General features: G+C 41.8%; 1 protein-coding gene across 4 annotated transcripts in view; it reads right to left on the bottom strand.

The window, feature by feature from the left end:
- Positions 1–14,499, bottom strand: part of msraa (methionine sulfoxide reductase Aa) — a 312,445-nt gene that overhangs the window by 204,469 nt on the left and 93,477 nt on the right. For 3 of the 4 annotated variants that reach the window (XM_073057154.1, XM_073057157.1, XM_073057156.1), the window contains exon 2: positions 3,421–3,486. The exons of the other annotated variant lie outside the window; for it this stretch is intronic. In XM_073057154.1, coding sequence (XP_072913255.1) covers positions 3,421–3,486 — 66 coding nt within the window. The remainder of the gene's footprint in view (positions 1–3,420; positions 3,487–14,499) is intronic. 4 annotated transcript variants of the gene reach the window in all.

Below are 14,499 nucleotides of genomic sequence, written 5' to 3'. Positions count from 1 at the left end.
AATGCTCTTTTGAATGGAAGTTGTGCTTCAGTTAGAAGCCACTTTTGAATGCATTCTGGTAAGATCCCACAAACTAAATGATCCTTCAGTGCATCTCTAAGTCCATCACTGAACTGATGACAATTTCTTCAATTCAGCCACACAAACTGAAATGGACTTCCCTGCCTTTTGATTCCATTTATGAAATCCAAAGCATTCTGCAATTAACAGTGGTGTCTAAACGTTCCTGCATTACTTTCACAAAATCATTTTGGTTGGTTTGGTTGGAGTAGTTAATCTTCCAAACAAACTACGCTCAGCAAAACTGGCACTCACTTCTCATTGGCTATTTCACTTGCATTAAAATACTGTGCATCGAGGATGTTGTCCCCCAAAAATTCAGCAGGGTCTATCCAAACCAGAAACGCTGGATCAACAGTTCCGTGCGTGCAGCACTTAACGCCTGACGCAGAGCTTATGTTGCCAGTAATCAGCAGAAGCTCAAGAAGTACAGCTAAGATCTGCGCAAAGTCACCAAGGCAGCAAAACAACAATACAAAAACAAGATCCAGACTCAACTCTCCACCAACAACGCACGCAGCTTATGGCAGGGTCTGCACGCCATCGCAGACTTCAAAGCTAAACGCAACGGAGTTTCCAACATCGCTGCCTCTCTCCCGAATGAGCTAAATCGGTTTTACGCTCGTTTTGATGTTGCAAACACTGTGGAACACTGACCCTGCTTGGTCATCTCTGAGGCCGAAGTACGCAGATGTTTCCAACGAGTGGACAGTTGCAAGACCGCGGGACTGGATGGCATCCCAGGGCGGGTACTCAGAATGTACGCGACACAAACGGCAGGTGTGCTTACAGACATTTCTAACTTCTCCCTGCTCCAAAACATCCACCATTGTTCCGATACCTAATAAGACCATGGTAACATGTCTGAACGACTGGCATGCTGTCACACTCACCTCAATACTAAGCAAATGTTTTGAGAGGCTGGTCAAGGACTACATCTGCAGCATGCTACCACCCACACTGGACCCTCTGCAATTCACCTACTGACACAACTGATCGACAGATGATGCAATAGCCACAGTTCTACACACCGTCCTTACACATCTGGAGAAGAGGGATGCTTACGTAAGAATGCTCTTCTTGGACTACAGTTCATCATTCAACACCATAATTCCCTCCAAGCTCGACAAGAAGCTCAGAGACCTCGCCTTGTGTAGCTGGATTTTGGACAGATCGCCGGCAGGTGGTAAGAGTGGGCTCCCTCACCTCTGCCCCTCAATGCAGGTGCCCTCGGGGCTGTGTACCAAGCCCTCTCCTTTACTCTCTGTATACCCATGACTGTGTTGCCACCCACAGCTCCAATCTGCTACTTAACTTTGCTGACAACACTACAGTGATTGGCCTAATCTCAAATAATAATAAGGCAGCCTACAGAGAAGAAGTCATCACCCTGACACAGTAGTGTCAAGAAAACAACCTCTCCCTCAATGTCACAACAACAAAGAAGCTGGCTGTGGACTACAGGAAGAATAGAGACAGGCTAGCCCCAACTGACATCAATGGATCTGGGGTTGAGAGAGTGAACAGCTTTAAGTTCCTCAGCATAAACATCACTGAGGATCTCACATGGTCTGTACATACTGGCTGTGTGGTGAAAAAGGCATAACAGCATCTCTTTCACCTCAGACAGTTGAAGAAGTTTGGTGTGATCCCCCAAATCCTAAGAACTTTCTACAGTGGCACCATTGAGAGCATTTGACTGACTGCATTACTGCCTGGTATGGGAACTGTGCTTCCCTCAATCACAGGACTCTGCAGAGAGTGGTGTGGACAGCCCAGTGCATCTGCAGATATGAACTTTCACTATTCAGGACATTTACAAAGACAGGTGTGCAAAAAGGGCCCAAAGGATCATTGGGGACCCAAGTCACCCCAACCACAAACTATTCCAGCTGCTACCATCCGGGAAATAATACTACAGCATAAAAGCCAGGACCAACAGGCTCCACGACAGCTTCTTCCACCAGGCCATCAGTCTGCTTAATTCATGCTGATACAACTGTATTTTTATGTTATACTGACTATCCTGTTGTACATACTATTTATTATAAATTATTATAAATTGCACATTGCAAATTTAGACGGAGACATAACGTAAAGGTATTTACTCCTCATGTATATGAAGGATCTAAGTAATAAAGTCAATTCAGTTCAATTCATTCCATATACATCATCCAGTTAACTTCTGTACAACAGAATGTGTCTATCTTTCCACTGTAGCCAGTCATTTTTGCTTCTTTAAATTTATTATTATCACCCAGTACATACTTCATGAACCCATGAATTCCATCCGTTTTTTTGCCTTTGTTTTAACTTGAATGTTTCTCAAATTAATATTACTCAAATATTACTGAATTAATAAATACCCAGATTATGAGTTACCGTTATAGTCCTCCATTAATTCTGAGATGTCAAAATGGTCATTGTGACACGTTCTGGTGTGGTAGTGCAGTGGGTAGAGCTTGTCACTCTCACTTCCAGCTTCCAGCACTCACGAAAAGGAGAGCTGAATGTGCAAGTCTCTCATGCCAGTACACAGCCTCACCAACAGCAAGCCTCATGCAGTGCCTCCTCACTGGAGACACATGAAACTGAACTCCTTTTGGACTCAGGCTAAACTATAGAGGACAGGGAGGTCTAGCCCCTCCACACACAGCGTGCAGGTCCACCAGCGTGTGGACACGCCCTGGTGCTCATGAATCAGATCCCCAGCTATGGGTAAATAGCCCCAATGCCTTGTGAACAACCTCGGGAGAGACAAGGCTACAGGAATAAGCCCAGACAGCAAATCCGGATTGGAGCCCCTAAGGCAGCTGGATGATATTGAACATCCTGCCGGCAGCTCCTGCAGCCAAGCTGGTGCCAAACGTATTGATACATAAGCTTCCCTTTGGACTACACTGGTGAGGCCGAGAGGGGAATCTTGACAACTGGGCATCTCAGGATCTCCATACCTTCCACCCAAACTTGTGATGATGATGATGATTACCCATTGTCCATCAAGACAGACAATGCTAATTTCCATTAATTCTGAGATTGTAAAAAATTAACAGTACATCAGGTTAGTGAACTACATGTGTCCACAACTTTTTCCAACAACGTTGGATAAAATAGTAATAATTATTCATAATTATTCTCTTCGATTTGTTATTCCCTACAATACTATGCAAGCAGTTTTTTTAAAAAAAATCAGAATCAAAAGGTTTTGGTGGTTTTTTTTGGCAGGGTGTGAGTGCGAGAAGGATGAATACATTTTACAGAAGGCACTATGCCAAAACTGAGAAACAGCTCCATTGCATTCAACTCCACAAGTGAGTTAACTAATTGGAACATACATTACTGTATCCAGGAATAACTTACCAAACATGACCATCTGTAGTCCCTCAGGGAATGATTCGACTGTCCTAGTTCCATTGACATGTTTTTCTGAAAAGTTCAAGAAGCATAACTTTTAAAATAAAGGCAAAACAGTGCACACTACTTGATTTACATAGTGAAACATTAAGCCAACTTCTTTTCTGGAAGTAAAGGACTCAGGGAAATGATGGTGTTAATCTTTGCACAAGATTGAAGCCACAGTAAAATAAAACACCAAGAAAGCAACTCTGTAAGTTTTCAAGTGGCCAAACAAGATCACCTCAATTTTTGAATAACCTTGGTACAATCACAGTTAAAGGCATTTAGTAATACAGTCACATAACTTGCGTTGCTTTAAGATGAATCTCTACAATTGTATTGTGTTAATTCAGTAAATCAACAAATGAAAATCTAGATCTAAAATAGTAAAATAGTAGTCTATGTAAAGGGGATAAATTCTCCAATATGATCAAAATTAGAACTCAATAATGAGGGGATTAAACTTCTGCAGCCATGACCATAAACTGAGGAAGGCATATTGCCTTCCTGGTGCTAGGGTCAAGGATGGCACAGAATGGTTACAAGTCATAGTTCATTTGCATACTGATACAAGTAAAATAAAGTATGATATCTTGCAACACACACAAAATGCTGGTGGAACACAGCAGGCCAGGCAGCATCTATAGGGAGAAGCACTGCCGATGTTTCCGGCCGAGACACTTCGTCAGGACTAACTGAAAGGAAAGATAGTAAGAGATTTGAAAGTAGTGGGGGGGGAGGGGGAAATGCAAAATGATAGGAGAAGACCGGAGGGGGTGGGATGAAGCTAAGAGCTGGAAAGGTGATTGGCAAAAGTGATACAGAGCTGGAGAAGGGAAAGGATCATGGGACGGGAGGCCTCGGGAGAAAGAAAGGGCGGGGGGTGGGGAAAGCACCAGAGGGAGATGGAGAACAGGCAAACAACTAAATATGTCAGGGATGGGGTAAGAAGGTGAAGAGGGGCATTAACGGAAGTTAGAGAAGTCAATGTTCATGCCATCAGGTTGGAGGCTACCCAGCCGGTGTATAAGGTGTTGTTCCTCCAACCTGAGTTTGGATAATCTTGCAATTTGAATTTAGGAAACTGGGTTGTAAATTAAAAGGCCGTAACAAGAATGGAATATCGCTGGATTACTTCCACTACCATTTGCAAGCAAGCACAGGAATAGCAAGAAGCATCAGGTGAATATGTGGCAGAAGAGATGGAGCCAGAATAAAAAAAAAACTCCAGACTTCTGCATCACTGATACTATTTCAGGAGGAAGTGGGACCTACAAAGCTGGATGGGTTGGTCCTGAACCAGCATCAGTCCAACACCCTTGCTGGACAAGGTTAGGGGAAAAGTTGCTAGTGGTCCCCTGGAGAATTTAAATCAGTCTAACAAGGAAATAGGACATGCAACAGTAGAAGGTGAGGAATAGCAAAATTGAGAATAAAATAAAAGTCAGTTAGTGGGCAGATAATGCATTAAACCTGACAGGGAACATGATCAGAATGCTAAGCTGCTTTCCATTTATTTTAATGCAAAAGGAGTCTAACAAGGCAGATCGTTTGAAGACGTTGATTTTTTTTAAAAAACGGGAATATTATATTTTGTTATTTTGGAGAGGTGGTTGAAAAATGTCCAGAATGTAGAATCTTCAGATTATTGGGTCGAGGGAAAAGCAAGAAGATATAAAATGATAGGTGGCACTGCTGATGGTAGCTGATGACAATGAGATCTAGGTGTTAGTACAACGAGATCTAGGTGTTGAGTACAACGAGATCTAGGTGTACTTGTAGATCAGTCAATGAAAGCAAGCATGCAGGTACAGCAGGCAGTGAAGAAAGCTAATGGCATGCTGGCCTTTATAACAAGAGGAATTGAGTATAGGAGTAAAGAGATCCTTCTGCAGCTGTACAGGGCCCTGGTGAGACCCCACCTGGAGTATTGTGTGCAGTTTTGGTCTCCAAATTTGAGGAAGGACATTCTTGCTATTGAGGGAGTGCAGCGTAGGTTCACAAGGTTAATTCCGGGAATGGCGGGACAGTCATATGTTGAAAGATTGGAGCGACTGGGCTTGTATACACTGGAATTTAGAAGAAGGATGAGAGGGGATCTGATTGAAACATATAAGATTATTAAGGGATTGGACATGCTGGAGGCAGGAAGCATGTTCCCACTGATGGGTGAGTCCAGAACTAGAGGCCACAGTTTAAGAATAAGGGGTAGGCCATTTAGAACAGAGATGCAGAAAAACTTTTTCACCCAGAGAGTGGTGGATATGTGGAATACTCTGCCCCAGAAGGCAGTGGAGGCCAAGTCTCTGGATGCATTCAAGAGAGAGTTAGGTAGAGCTCTTATAGATAGCGGGGTCAAGAGATATGGGGAGAGGGCAGGAACGGGGTACTGATTGTGTATGATCATCCATGATCACAGTGAATGGCGGTGCTGGCTAGAAGGGCCGAATGGCCTACTCCTGCACCTACTGTCTATTGTCTATTGATGACCTGCAGTATGAGGGACGATGTTCCAAAAGAATCTTCAAATGATGCTACTTCATTTCAGCTTACAGCCAATACATCTGATCATTTTGTTTGGGACGTACCATAGGTCTAGTCAGGTCAACAAAAGTTGCAGTGAAAAGATGTAACAGATCGCAGAGCTTCCAGAAGTATGTACTTGCTAGCGATGTTAATAAACCAGGACAGTTGTGAAATACTGTATAACCACTTGCAACTGTGTACATGTTAAATGGCAGGAAGAAAAAGATAAGTATCACTCAGCAGGTGGACACTAGCAAAAATTACATGCAAATGATATGCAAAATGACCATTTTCAGTGTATACAGTATTATGTTCAGGAGATGGAAGAAATCCTATACAAAGAAAAAACTGAATGGTTACTCTACACTTGTAATAAAGAGTAACAGACAATGTCAAAACACAGATTTTGAATTTGTTCCATATTTTGTTACATTTGAAAACAATATCGTTTTGAATTTTGCTAAAAAAAACCACATCTAAATCATTACCTACAAGACATTTTTTCTTTTAAATTTGTGCGATGTTAATAAAACAGGACACTTATGAAATACTGTATTAACTACTTGCAATTGTGTACACGTTAAAAGATGGCAAGAAAAGGATAAATATTACTCAGCAGGTGATATTCAACCACAATCAGAAATGATCCAAGCTAGATGAAATATCAGAATTTTCAAATAGAATTTAAATTAAATTTAATTCCAGTTTTGCTGCCTAAATACACCAACAAACTTATTTTGATAGAAAAATTGCACAGATATTAGAAGCCTGAGATAAAAGAGAAAGTTTGCAGGGGGATCTGGACTAGCAGAAAAATGGCAGATAAAATTTAATGCACACAAATGTTAGGTGTTGTACTTTGGGAAGACAAACCAAGATAGGACATGCACAGTGAATAGTGGTGTACTGAGGAGTGAGATTGAACAAAAGAACCTGGAAATGCATATCCATAATTTCTGGAAAGTGGCATCACAGAAAGAGTTGTAAAGAGGGCTTTTAGCATAATGACCTTCATAAATCAGAGTATTGAATACAGGAGTTGGGATGGCGCATTGCAATTATATAAGAAAATGGAGAGAATAAATTTGGAGTACCACATGCAGTTTTGGTCACCTACATACAGGCAAGATGTATATATGGCTGAAAGATTACAGGGAAAATATACAAGGATGTTGTCAGATCTTGAGGACCTGAGTAATAGGGAAGGGTTGAATAGATTAGGACCTTATTCCCTGGAGTGTAGGAGAATAAGGGGTGATTTTATAAAGGTATACAAAATTATCAGGGTAAATGCAAGCAGTCTTTTTTCAACTGCGATTGGGTGAAATTGGAACCTCATAGATTCAGGGTGAAAACTGAAATACTTAAAGGAATGCTGAGAGGGAATTTCTTCACTCAGAGGGTGGGCAAGTGTGAAACGAGCTGTCATTAGAAGTGGTGGCTGCAGGTTCTCTTGCAGTATTTAAGAGGATTTTGGATAATTACATGGTTCGGAGGGGCGTGGTCCAGGCGCGGGTCAATTGAACTAGGAAGAATAACAGTTCGCCCCAGACTAGATGGGTCACAGGGCCTGTTTCTGTGCTCTATGACTTTAAATACTCAGCAGATAAACAGAATTCTTAGAGGTAAAAACACAATTCATGTTTCAGGTCAATGTGAATACTTCCAAGATTTCATGTTTTAATATGTTCTGAAACCCTGGGTAAAATCCTTCAAACCAATTCAATTTTGTTTTTTGTTTAATCTGCATTTGAAAGAACTTAAATGCATCTTGCTACCTCATAAATGACTACCTTTTAGGCTTGAAAATTTCAAACATTCAATGCTCAATCATTATAAGCAGCATTGCCACCTTTAAAATAAAAGTGTTTTGAAAAACTTCCAATACTGCCAATGTCTTAGGACAAGAAAAGCATGCAAATAATTAAAAGCTTAGATTTGAAGGGCTTGAACTATTCAGCTCTTTGTTCAATTGTAAGCTGTTCAGACCTTCACATGTCCAGAAGTAAATGGCTCGAAAGGAACTTAGAACTGAGAAATTATAAAACTTGTCTCTGAATTTTTTTTTGGCAACTTTTGGGGGGAAAGCAATTGCACGCCTAACCGTATTTCATTCTATGCTTGAGTACTGCACTATAATGAAATCAATCATTTTTCACACCTTTAGAATTACAAAGCTTCATAGCCAATTAATTATTTTCAAGGGTAAATTAAGGTGCCATGGTACAGTAGCAGCTCAGGGCGTCGGAGTTCGGAGTTTAATTCAAACATCAAATGTAAGAAGACTATGTCCTCCCCAAAGAATGCGTGGGTTTCCTCATACAGTCCAAAGGCACATTGGTTAGTAGGTTAATTTTCCAATGTAAAGTGTCCCGTGAGTACACCAGATTTAAATCGGGAGTCTAACTGGGCAGCGCAGCTCGAAGGGCTTGAAGACCCTATTCCACGCTGTATTTCAATAAGTTAATAAATACATAAGCAACACACACAAACTGCTGGAGGAATTCAGCAAGTCAGGCAGCATCTATGGAAATGAATAAGTAGTCAATGTTTCGGGCTGAGACCCTTCGTTAAGGCTGGAAAGGAAGGGGGAAGACACCAGAATAAAAAGGTGGGGAGACGAAGGAGGAGAGCAAGAAGGTGATAGGTGAAGCCAGGTGGGTCGGAAAAATAGGGGGCTGGAAGAAGGAAACTGATAGAAGAGAGTGGACCATAGGAGAAAGGGAAGAAGTAAACCAAGGGGAAAGTGATAGGCAGCTGAGAAGAGGTAAGCGGCCAGAGTGCGGAATAGAAGGGGGGGATTTTTTTTTAACTGGAAGGAGAAGTCGATGTTCATGCCATCAGGTTGGAAGCTACCCAAATGGAATAAAGGGTGTTGCTCTTCCACCCTGAGGGTGGCCTCATCATGGCACAAGAGCAAGCCATGGACCGACATGTCGGAATGGGAATGGGAATTGGAATTTAAAAGTTTGGCCAGCAGGAAGTTTTGCTTTTGGCGGATGGAGGAGAGGTACTCAACGAAGCAGTCCCCCAATTAATGATGGGTCTCACCAATGCAGAGGAGGCTGCATCAGGAACACTGGACACTACAAGCAACCCCAACAGGTGAAGACTGTACTCCCAATTTCCCTTTATAAATTGTCCTTGGCAGAAATATTTGAAGCAAGTACCAGTTACCACCTGTACAGCAACAATACCCAGCTTTATGTGAAGGCCATCTCTAATCCTCAATTATCTCCAAATCACTACTCTATTTATATGACAGCTATTCCTGGACTGGAAAAAGATGCCTGTTTAAATACAATGAACACCAACGACATTGACTAAGGGAATTTAGTTAGGATGGCCAAAGACATTGTGCAGGAATATTACAAAATTATTCCAGTTGATCCCTGTCATATACTCCAGTCTCTAGTTGATCCCTTCCCTTTTACCTGTGAAATTAATTCATTGTATGCAGCTTAAGTTTAAGATAATTAACCAACTATTTCCATACCTGAAATATTACCAATATTACTACACTGGGCAAAAATATGACAGGCAAAGTGACTTGGGAGTCCTTGTGCAGAACACCCTAAAGGTTAATGTGCAGATTAAGTCAGTGATGAGGAAGGCAAATGCAGTCAGGAGGTCTAGAATACAAGAGCAAGGATGTGATGCTGAGGCACTGGTGACGCCTCACCTTGAGTATTGTGAACAGTTTTGGACTAAGAAAAGATGTGCTGACATTGGAGAGGGTTCAGAGGAGGTTCACGAGGATGATTCCGGGAAAGAAAAGGTTATCATATGAGGAAAGTTTGATGGTTTTGGGCCTATACTCATTGGAATTTAGAAGGATAAGGGATGGATTTCACTGAAACCTTTCAAATATTGAAAGGCCTAGACAGATTAGATGTGGAAAGGGTGTTCCCATGGTGGGGGAGTCTAGAATAAGAGGACACAGCCCCAAGATAGAAGGGTGTCCATTTAAAACAGAGATGCGGAGAAATTTCTTTAGTCAGTAGGTGATGAATTTGTTACCACAGGCAGCTGTGGAGGCCAGGTCATTGGGTGTATTTAAGGCAGAGATTGATAGGTTCCTGATTGGCCACAGCATGAAAGGTTACAGGGAGAAGGCCAGAGAATGGGGCTGAGGAGGGGGGAAAAAAAAGCATCAGTCATGATTGAATGGCAGAGCAGGCTCAATGGGCCAAACGCCCTAATTCTGCTCTTATGTCTTATGGTCATCTTGCAAGAGTTCTGACTGGAGTTTAAATCTACAAGCTTGTAAAATTTTCTTCAGCTTAGCCAAACTAGCAACAAGACTGGTCGAATAAGATACTATATATGGATATAAACTGCATCTGCAATGCAACAAGATGGTGCTGTACATTCGCGCAAAATTCTTGTTCTGTAAGAAAATGATTGATACATTCAAAAACTCACATTTAACAAATGTACTGTTTACCATGTTGACACCCAACATGTCCATTTGAAATCTTCTATTTTTTTAAAGCTCACGTGGCATCAGCATTAAAAATAGGTAGGAAAGAACTACAAAGGAAAATTCAATGCTTTTACAGTTTTGTTGAGAAACATTTAGTTTACTTTCAAATATATTCACTATATTCCAAAGCACCTGTCACAAGCTGCTTGTACATTCTATTTACTTCATGAATCACCTTGGAAAATCCTGTCAGGAAGTATTTGCCTTTGTTCAATTTCTCTTCAAATAAAAATGTTAGAGAGTTGAGTAATCTTTTCTTTCTGAAAAACGTTCAGACATTGGCCTCTGAGACAGAGATCGCGGGGTCATCAGATACTGCGGGGCTTCGTACAGGTGGAATTTTATTCTCCCTTTCAAAGCATGCATAAAACTCATTGACCTCATCTGGGAGTGAAGCATCACAGCCATTCATGATGTAGAACAGACCCTGCCAGAGCTGATGTGCATCCATTTCTGTCTCTAACCTCAATCGGAATTGTTTTCACTCTTAAAGGAGCCTTTCAGTTGGACTTCTTGTATAGTTCTGTAGCCTTTAGCAGACCACAAATCTCCTGGTTCATCCACGGCTTTTGGTTTGGGCAAGTCCGGTACATTCCCAAAGGTGCACATTCATCCACACACATCCTGATGTAGTCGGTGACAACTGTGGCATATTCATTCATACAAGAAGATGAATCCCTGAATATTGTTCAGTCCACCAATTCAAGGCAGTCCTCTAAGTGTTTCTCCACCTCCCTTGACCATACCTTCTTGGTTCTCACCACTGGTGCTGTAGCCTTTAGTCTCTGCCGACCTGATGGGAGTAGAAGTACAGCCGGGCGTTCAGATTTCCAAAAGTGTGGCTGTGGAATGGTACTGTAAGCGTTCTTTGTATTACAGTGGTCAAGGATGTTGGCTCCTCTGGTTCCACGGGTGATTATGTCGGTGGTAATTGTTCAGAGACTTCAAGCTGTCCTGGTTGAAATCCCTCACACTGATAGGGAAAGCAACAGGGTGACTGCTGATTAAAGTGCTCAGTTCCTCCAGTGCCTGCCTGACATTGGCCTGAGATGGAATGTGCACCACTAAGTAGATGATGGCAGAAAACTCACTTGGCAAATAAAATGGTTACACCTAAAATGATTACATTTGTGCCCTGCACATATTTTACAATTCTGGTTCCCTTGGCTGGCGACAGTGAGTCAGACATTGTGTTAATCTCTGGGAAAGGAGACATGTTCCATGCATGGCAGAGATGTGCTCCTTAGATGGCCTAAGGAAGCATTAATCACAAAGCACAGATACAGTTAAGATCCTGAGAGGCAACCCTCATTCTTCTAAACTTCAGTGAGTACAGGCCCAGAGCTACCAAACCATTACTCATATGTTAACCCTTTTATTCCCAGGACCATCTCATGAACTTCCTCTGGACCCTCCCCAAAGGCTGCACATCCTTTCTTAAATAAGCAGCCCAAAACTGTGCACTAAATTCCAAGTGCAGTCTGACCAATCACTTATAAAGTCTTGTATTATAACCTTGCTTTTATATTCCTCTCAAAATGAATGCTAACATTGCATTTACCTTCCACACTACCAACTCAATATACAAGTTAACCTTAAGGGATTCCTATACAAGGACTCCCAAATCCCTTTGCAGCTCTGATTTCTGAATTTAAAATAGTCTACACCTTTATTCCTTCTACCAAAATGCATGACCATACATGTCCCTACATTGTATTTCATCTGCCACTTCTAAGCCCATTCTCCGAATTGTCTAAGTCCTTCTGCAGATTCCCTGTTTCCTCAAGCCTACCTGTCCCTCCACCTATCTTTGTATCATTTGCAAATTTGGCCACAAATCCATCAATTTCAACACCAACCCCTATCGAAACCCATTAGTCACAAGCAACCAACCAGCAAAGGCTCCCTTTATTCCCACTCTTTGCCTCTGGCCAGTCAGCCAATCTTCTATCCACGCCTCACATCTTAATAAGCTGGTAAGGAAGGCGGGCTCTGTCGTGGGCAAAGTACTGGAGAGTTTAACATCGGTAGCTGAGCGAAGGGTGCTGAGTAGGCTACGGTCAATTATGGAAAACTCTGAACATCCTCTACATAGCACCATCCAGAGACAGAGAAGCAGTTTCAGCGACAGGTTACTATCGATGCAATGCTCCTCAGACAGGATGAAGAGGTCAATACTCCCCAATGCCATTAGGCTTTACAATTCTACCGCCAGGACTTAAGAACTTTTTAAAAGCTATTATTAATGCTTTTTGAGATAGTGATTTAGATGCATATCATATTTTTTACTGACTTAAGTATTGTATGTAATTAGTTTTGCTACAACAAGTGTATGGGACATTGGAAAAAAGCTGAATTTCCCCATGGGGATGAATAAAGTATCTATCTATCTATCTATCTATCTAGTACCTTTCCTGTAATACCATGGGCTCTTATCTGGTTTAGCAGCTTCGTGTGTGACACCTTGTCAAAGGTTTTCTGAAAATCTAAGTTAACAACATCTACTGACTCTTCTTTGTCTATCCTGTCTGTTATTGCCTCAAAGAATCATAGAATCATAGAAATCTATAGCACATACAAGCCCTTTGGCCCACAATAATGCGCCGACCATGTAATCTACTCTAGAAACTGTCTAGAGTTACCCTACCGCATAGCCCTCTATTTTTCTAAGCTCTAAGAATCCCTTTAAAGACCCAATTGTACCCGCCTCTACCACTGTCGCTGGCAGTGCATTCCACACACCATTATGTGTATTCTGTGCATTCTGTGTAAAAAAACTTACCTCTGACAACCCCTCGTACACACTTCCAAGCACCTTAGAACTATGCCACCTGGTGTTAGCCACTTCAGCCCTGGGGAAAAAGCCTCTGGCTATCCACACAATCAACCCCTCTCATCATCTTATACACCTCTATCAGGTCACCTCTCATCCTCCGTTGCTCCAAGGAGAAAAGGCCAAGCTCACTTAACCTATTTTCATAAGGTACACTCTCCAATACAGACAACATCCTTGTAAATCTCCTCTGCACTCTCTCTATAGTATCCACATCCATCCTGTAGTGAGGTGACGCAGAACTGAACACAGTTCTCCAAATGGGGTCTAAGTAAGGTCTTATATAGCTGTAACATTACCTCACAGCTCTTGAACTCAATCCCACGGTTGATGAAGGCCATCACACCATATGCCTTCCTAACAACACTGCCAATGTGCGCAGCAACTTTGAGTGTCCTATGGACTTGGATCCCAAGATCTCGTGGATCCTCCACACTGCCAAGAGTCTTAACATTAATATTACATTCTGTTTTCAAATTTGACCTACTGAAATGAACCATTTCACATTTATCCAGGTTGAAGTCCATCTTCTACATCTCAGCCCAACAGATTTGACCGGCAAGATTCTCCCTTAAAGAAACCATGCTGACTTCAGCCTATTTATCACGTGCCTCCAAATACCCTGAAACCTCATTCTTAATAATGGACTCCAACATTTTTCCATCCACCGAAGTCAGGCTAATTGGCCAATAATTTCCTGTCTTTTGCCTCCCTCCCTTCTTAAAGAGTAGAGTGATATATGTGATTCCATTCCAGAATCTAGTGATTCTTGAAAGATTATTACCAACGCCTCCACAATCTCTTTAGCCACCTCTTTCAGAATCCTGAGGTGTACATCATCTGATCCAGGTGACTTACCCACCTTCAGACCTTTCAGCTTTTCCAGCACATTCTCCTTAGTAATAGTGACCACACTCGCTTTTGGACCCTGACACTTTCTAATTTCTGGCATACTACTGATGCTTTCCATAGTGAAGTCTGATTCTTCCCAAGTTTGGACAGCCACAATATTATACAATAAAATATATCATGTATTTTTTTTGAGTCATCCCTATTTTCCTCTCCAATTTTTTCCTTGGCAAACTCTCCTTTGGTCAGTTTCTAAAACAAGAGATGGGAACCATCCTAAGCATTGATCTTGAACATCTGCCTCCCTGCAGAAAATACTGGCAGGCGTGACTTACAAATAAGGCAGTCA

The sequence above is a fragment of the Hemitrygon akajei genome, chromosome 9 (assembly GCF_048418815.1).
Source record: "Hemitrygon akajei chromosome 9, sHemAka1.3, whole genome shotgun sequence".
In the NCBI taxonomy this organism is placed as follows: domain Eukaryota; kingdom Metazoa; phylum Chordata; class Chondrichthyes; order Myliobatiformes; family Dasyatidae; genus Hemitrygon; species Hemitrygon akajei.
The sequence above is the reverse complement of the archived record's forward strand: the minus strand, read 5'-3'. Positions and strand labels throughout refer to the sequence as shown.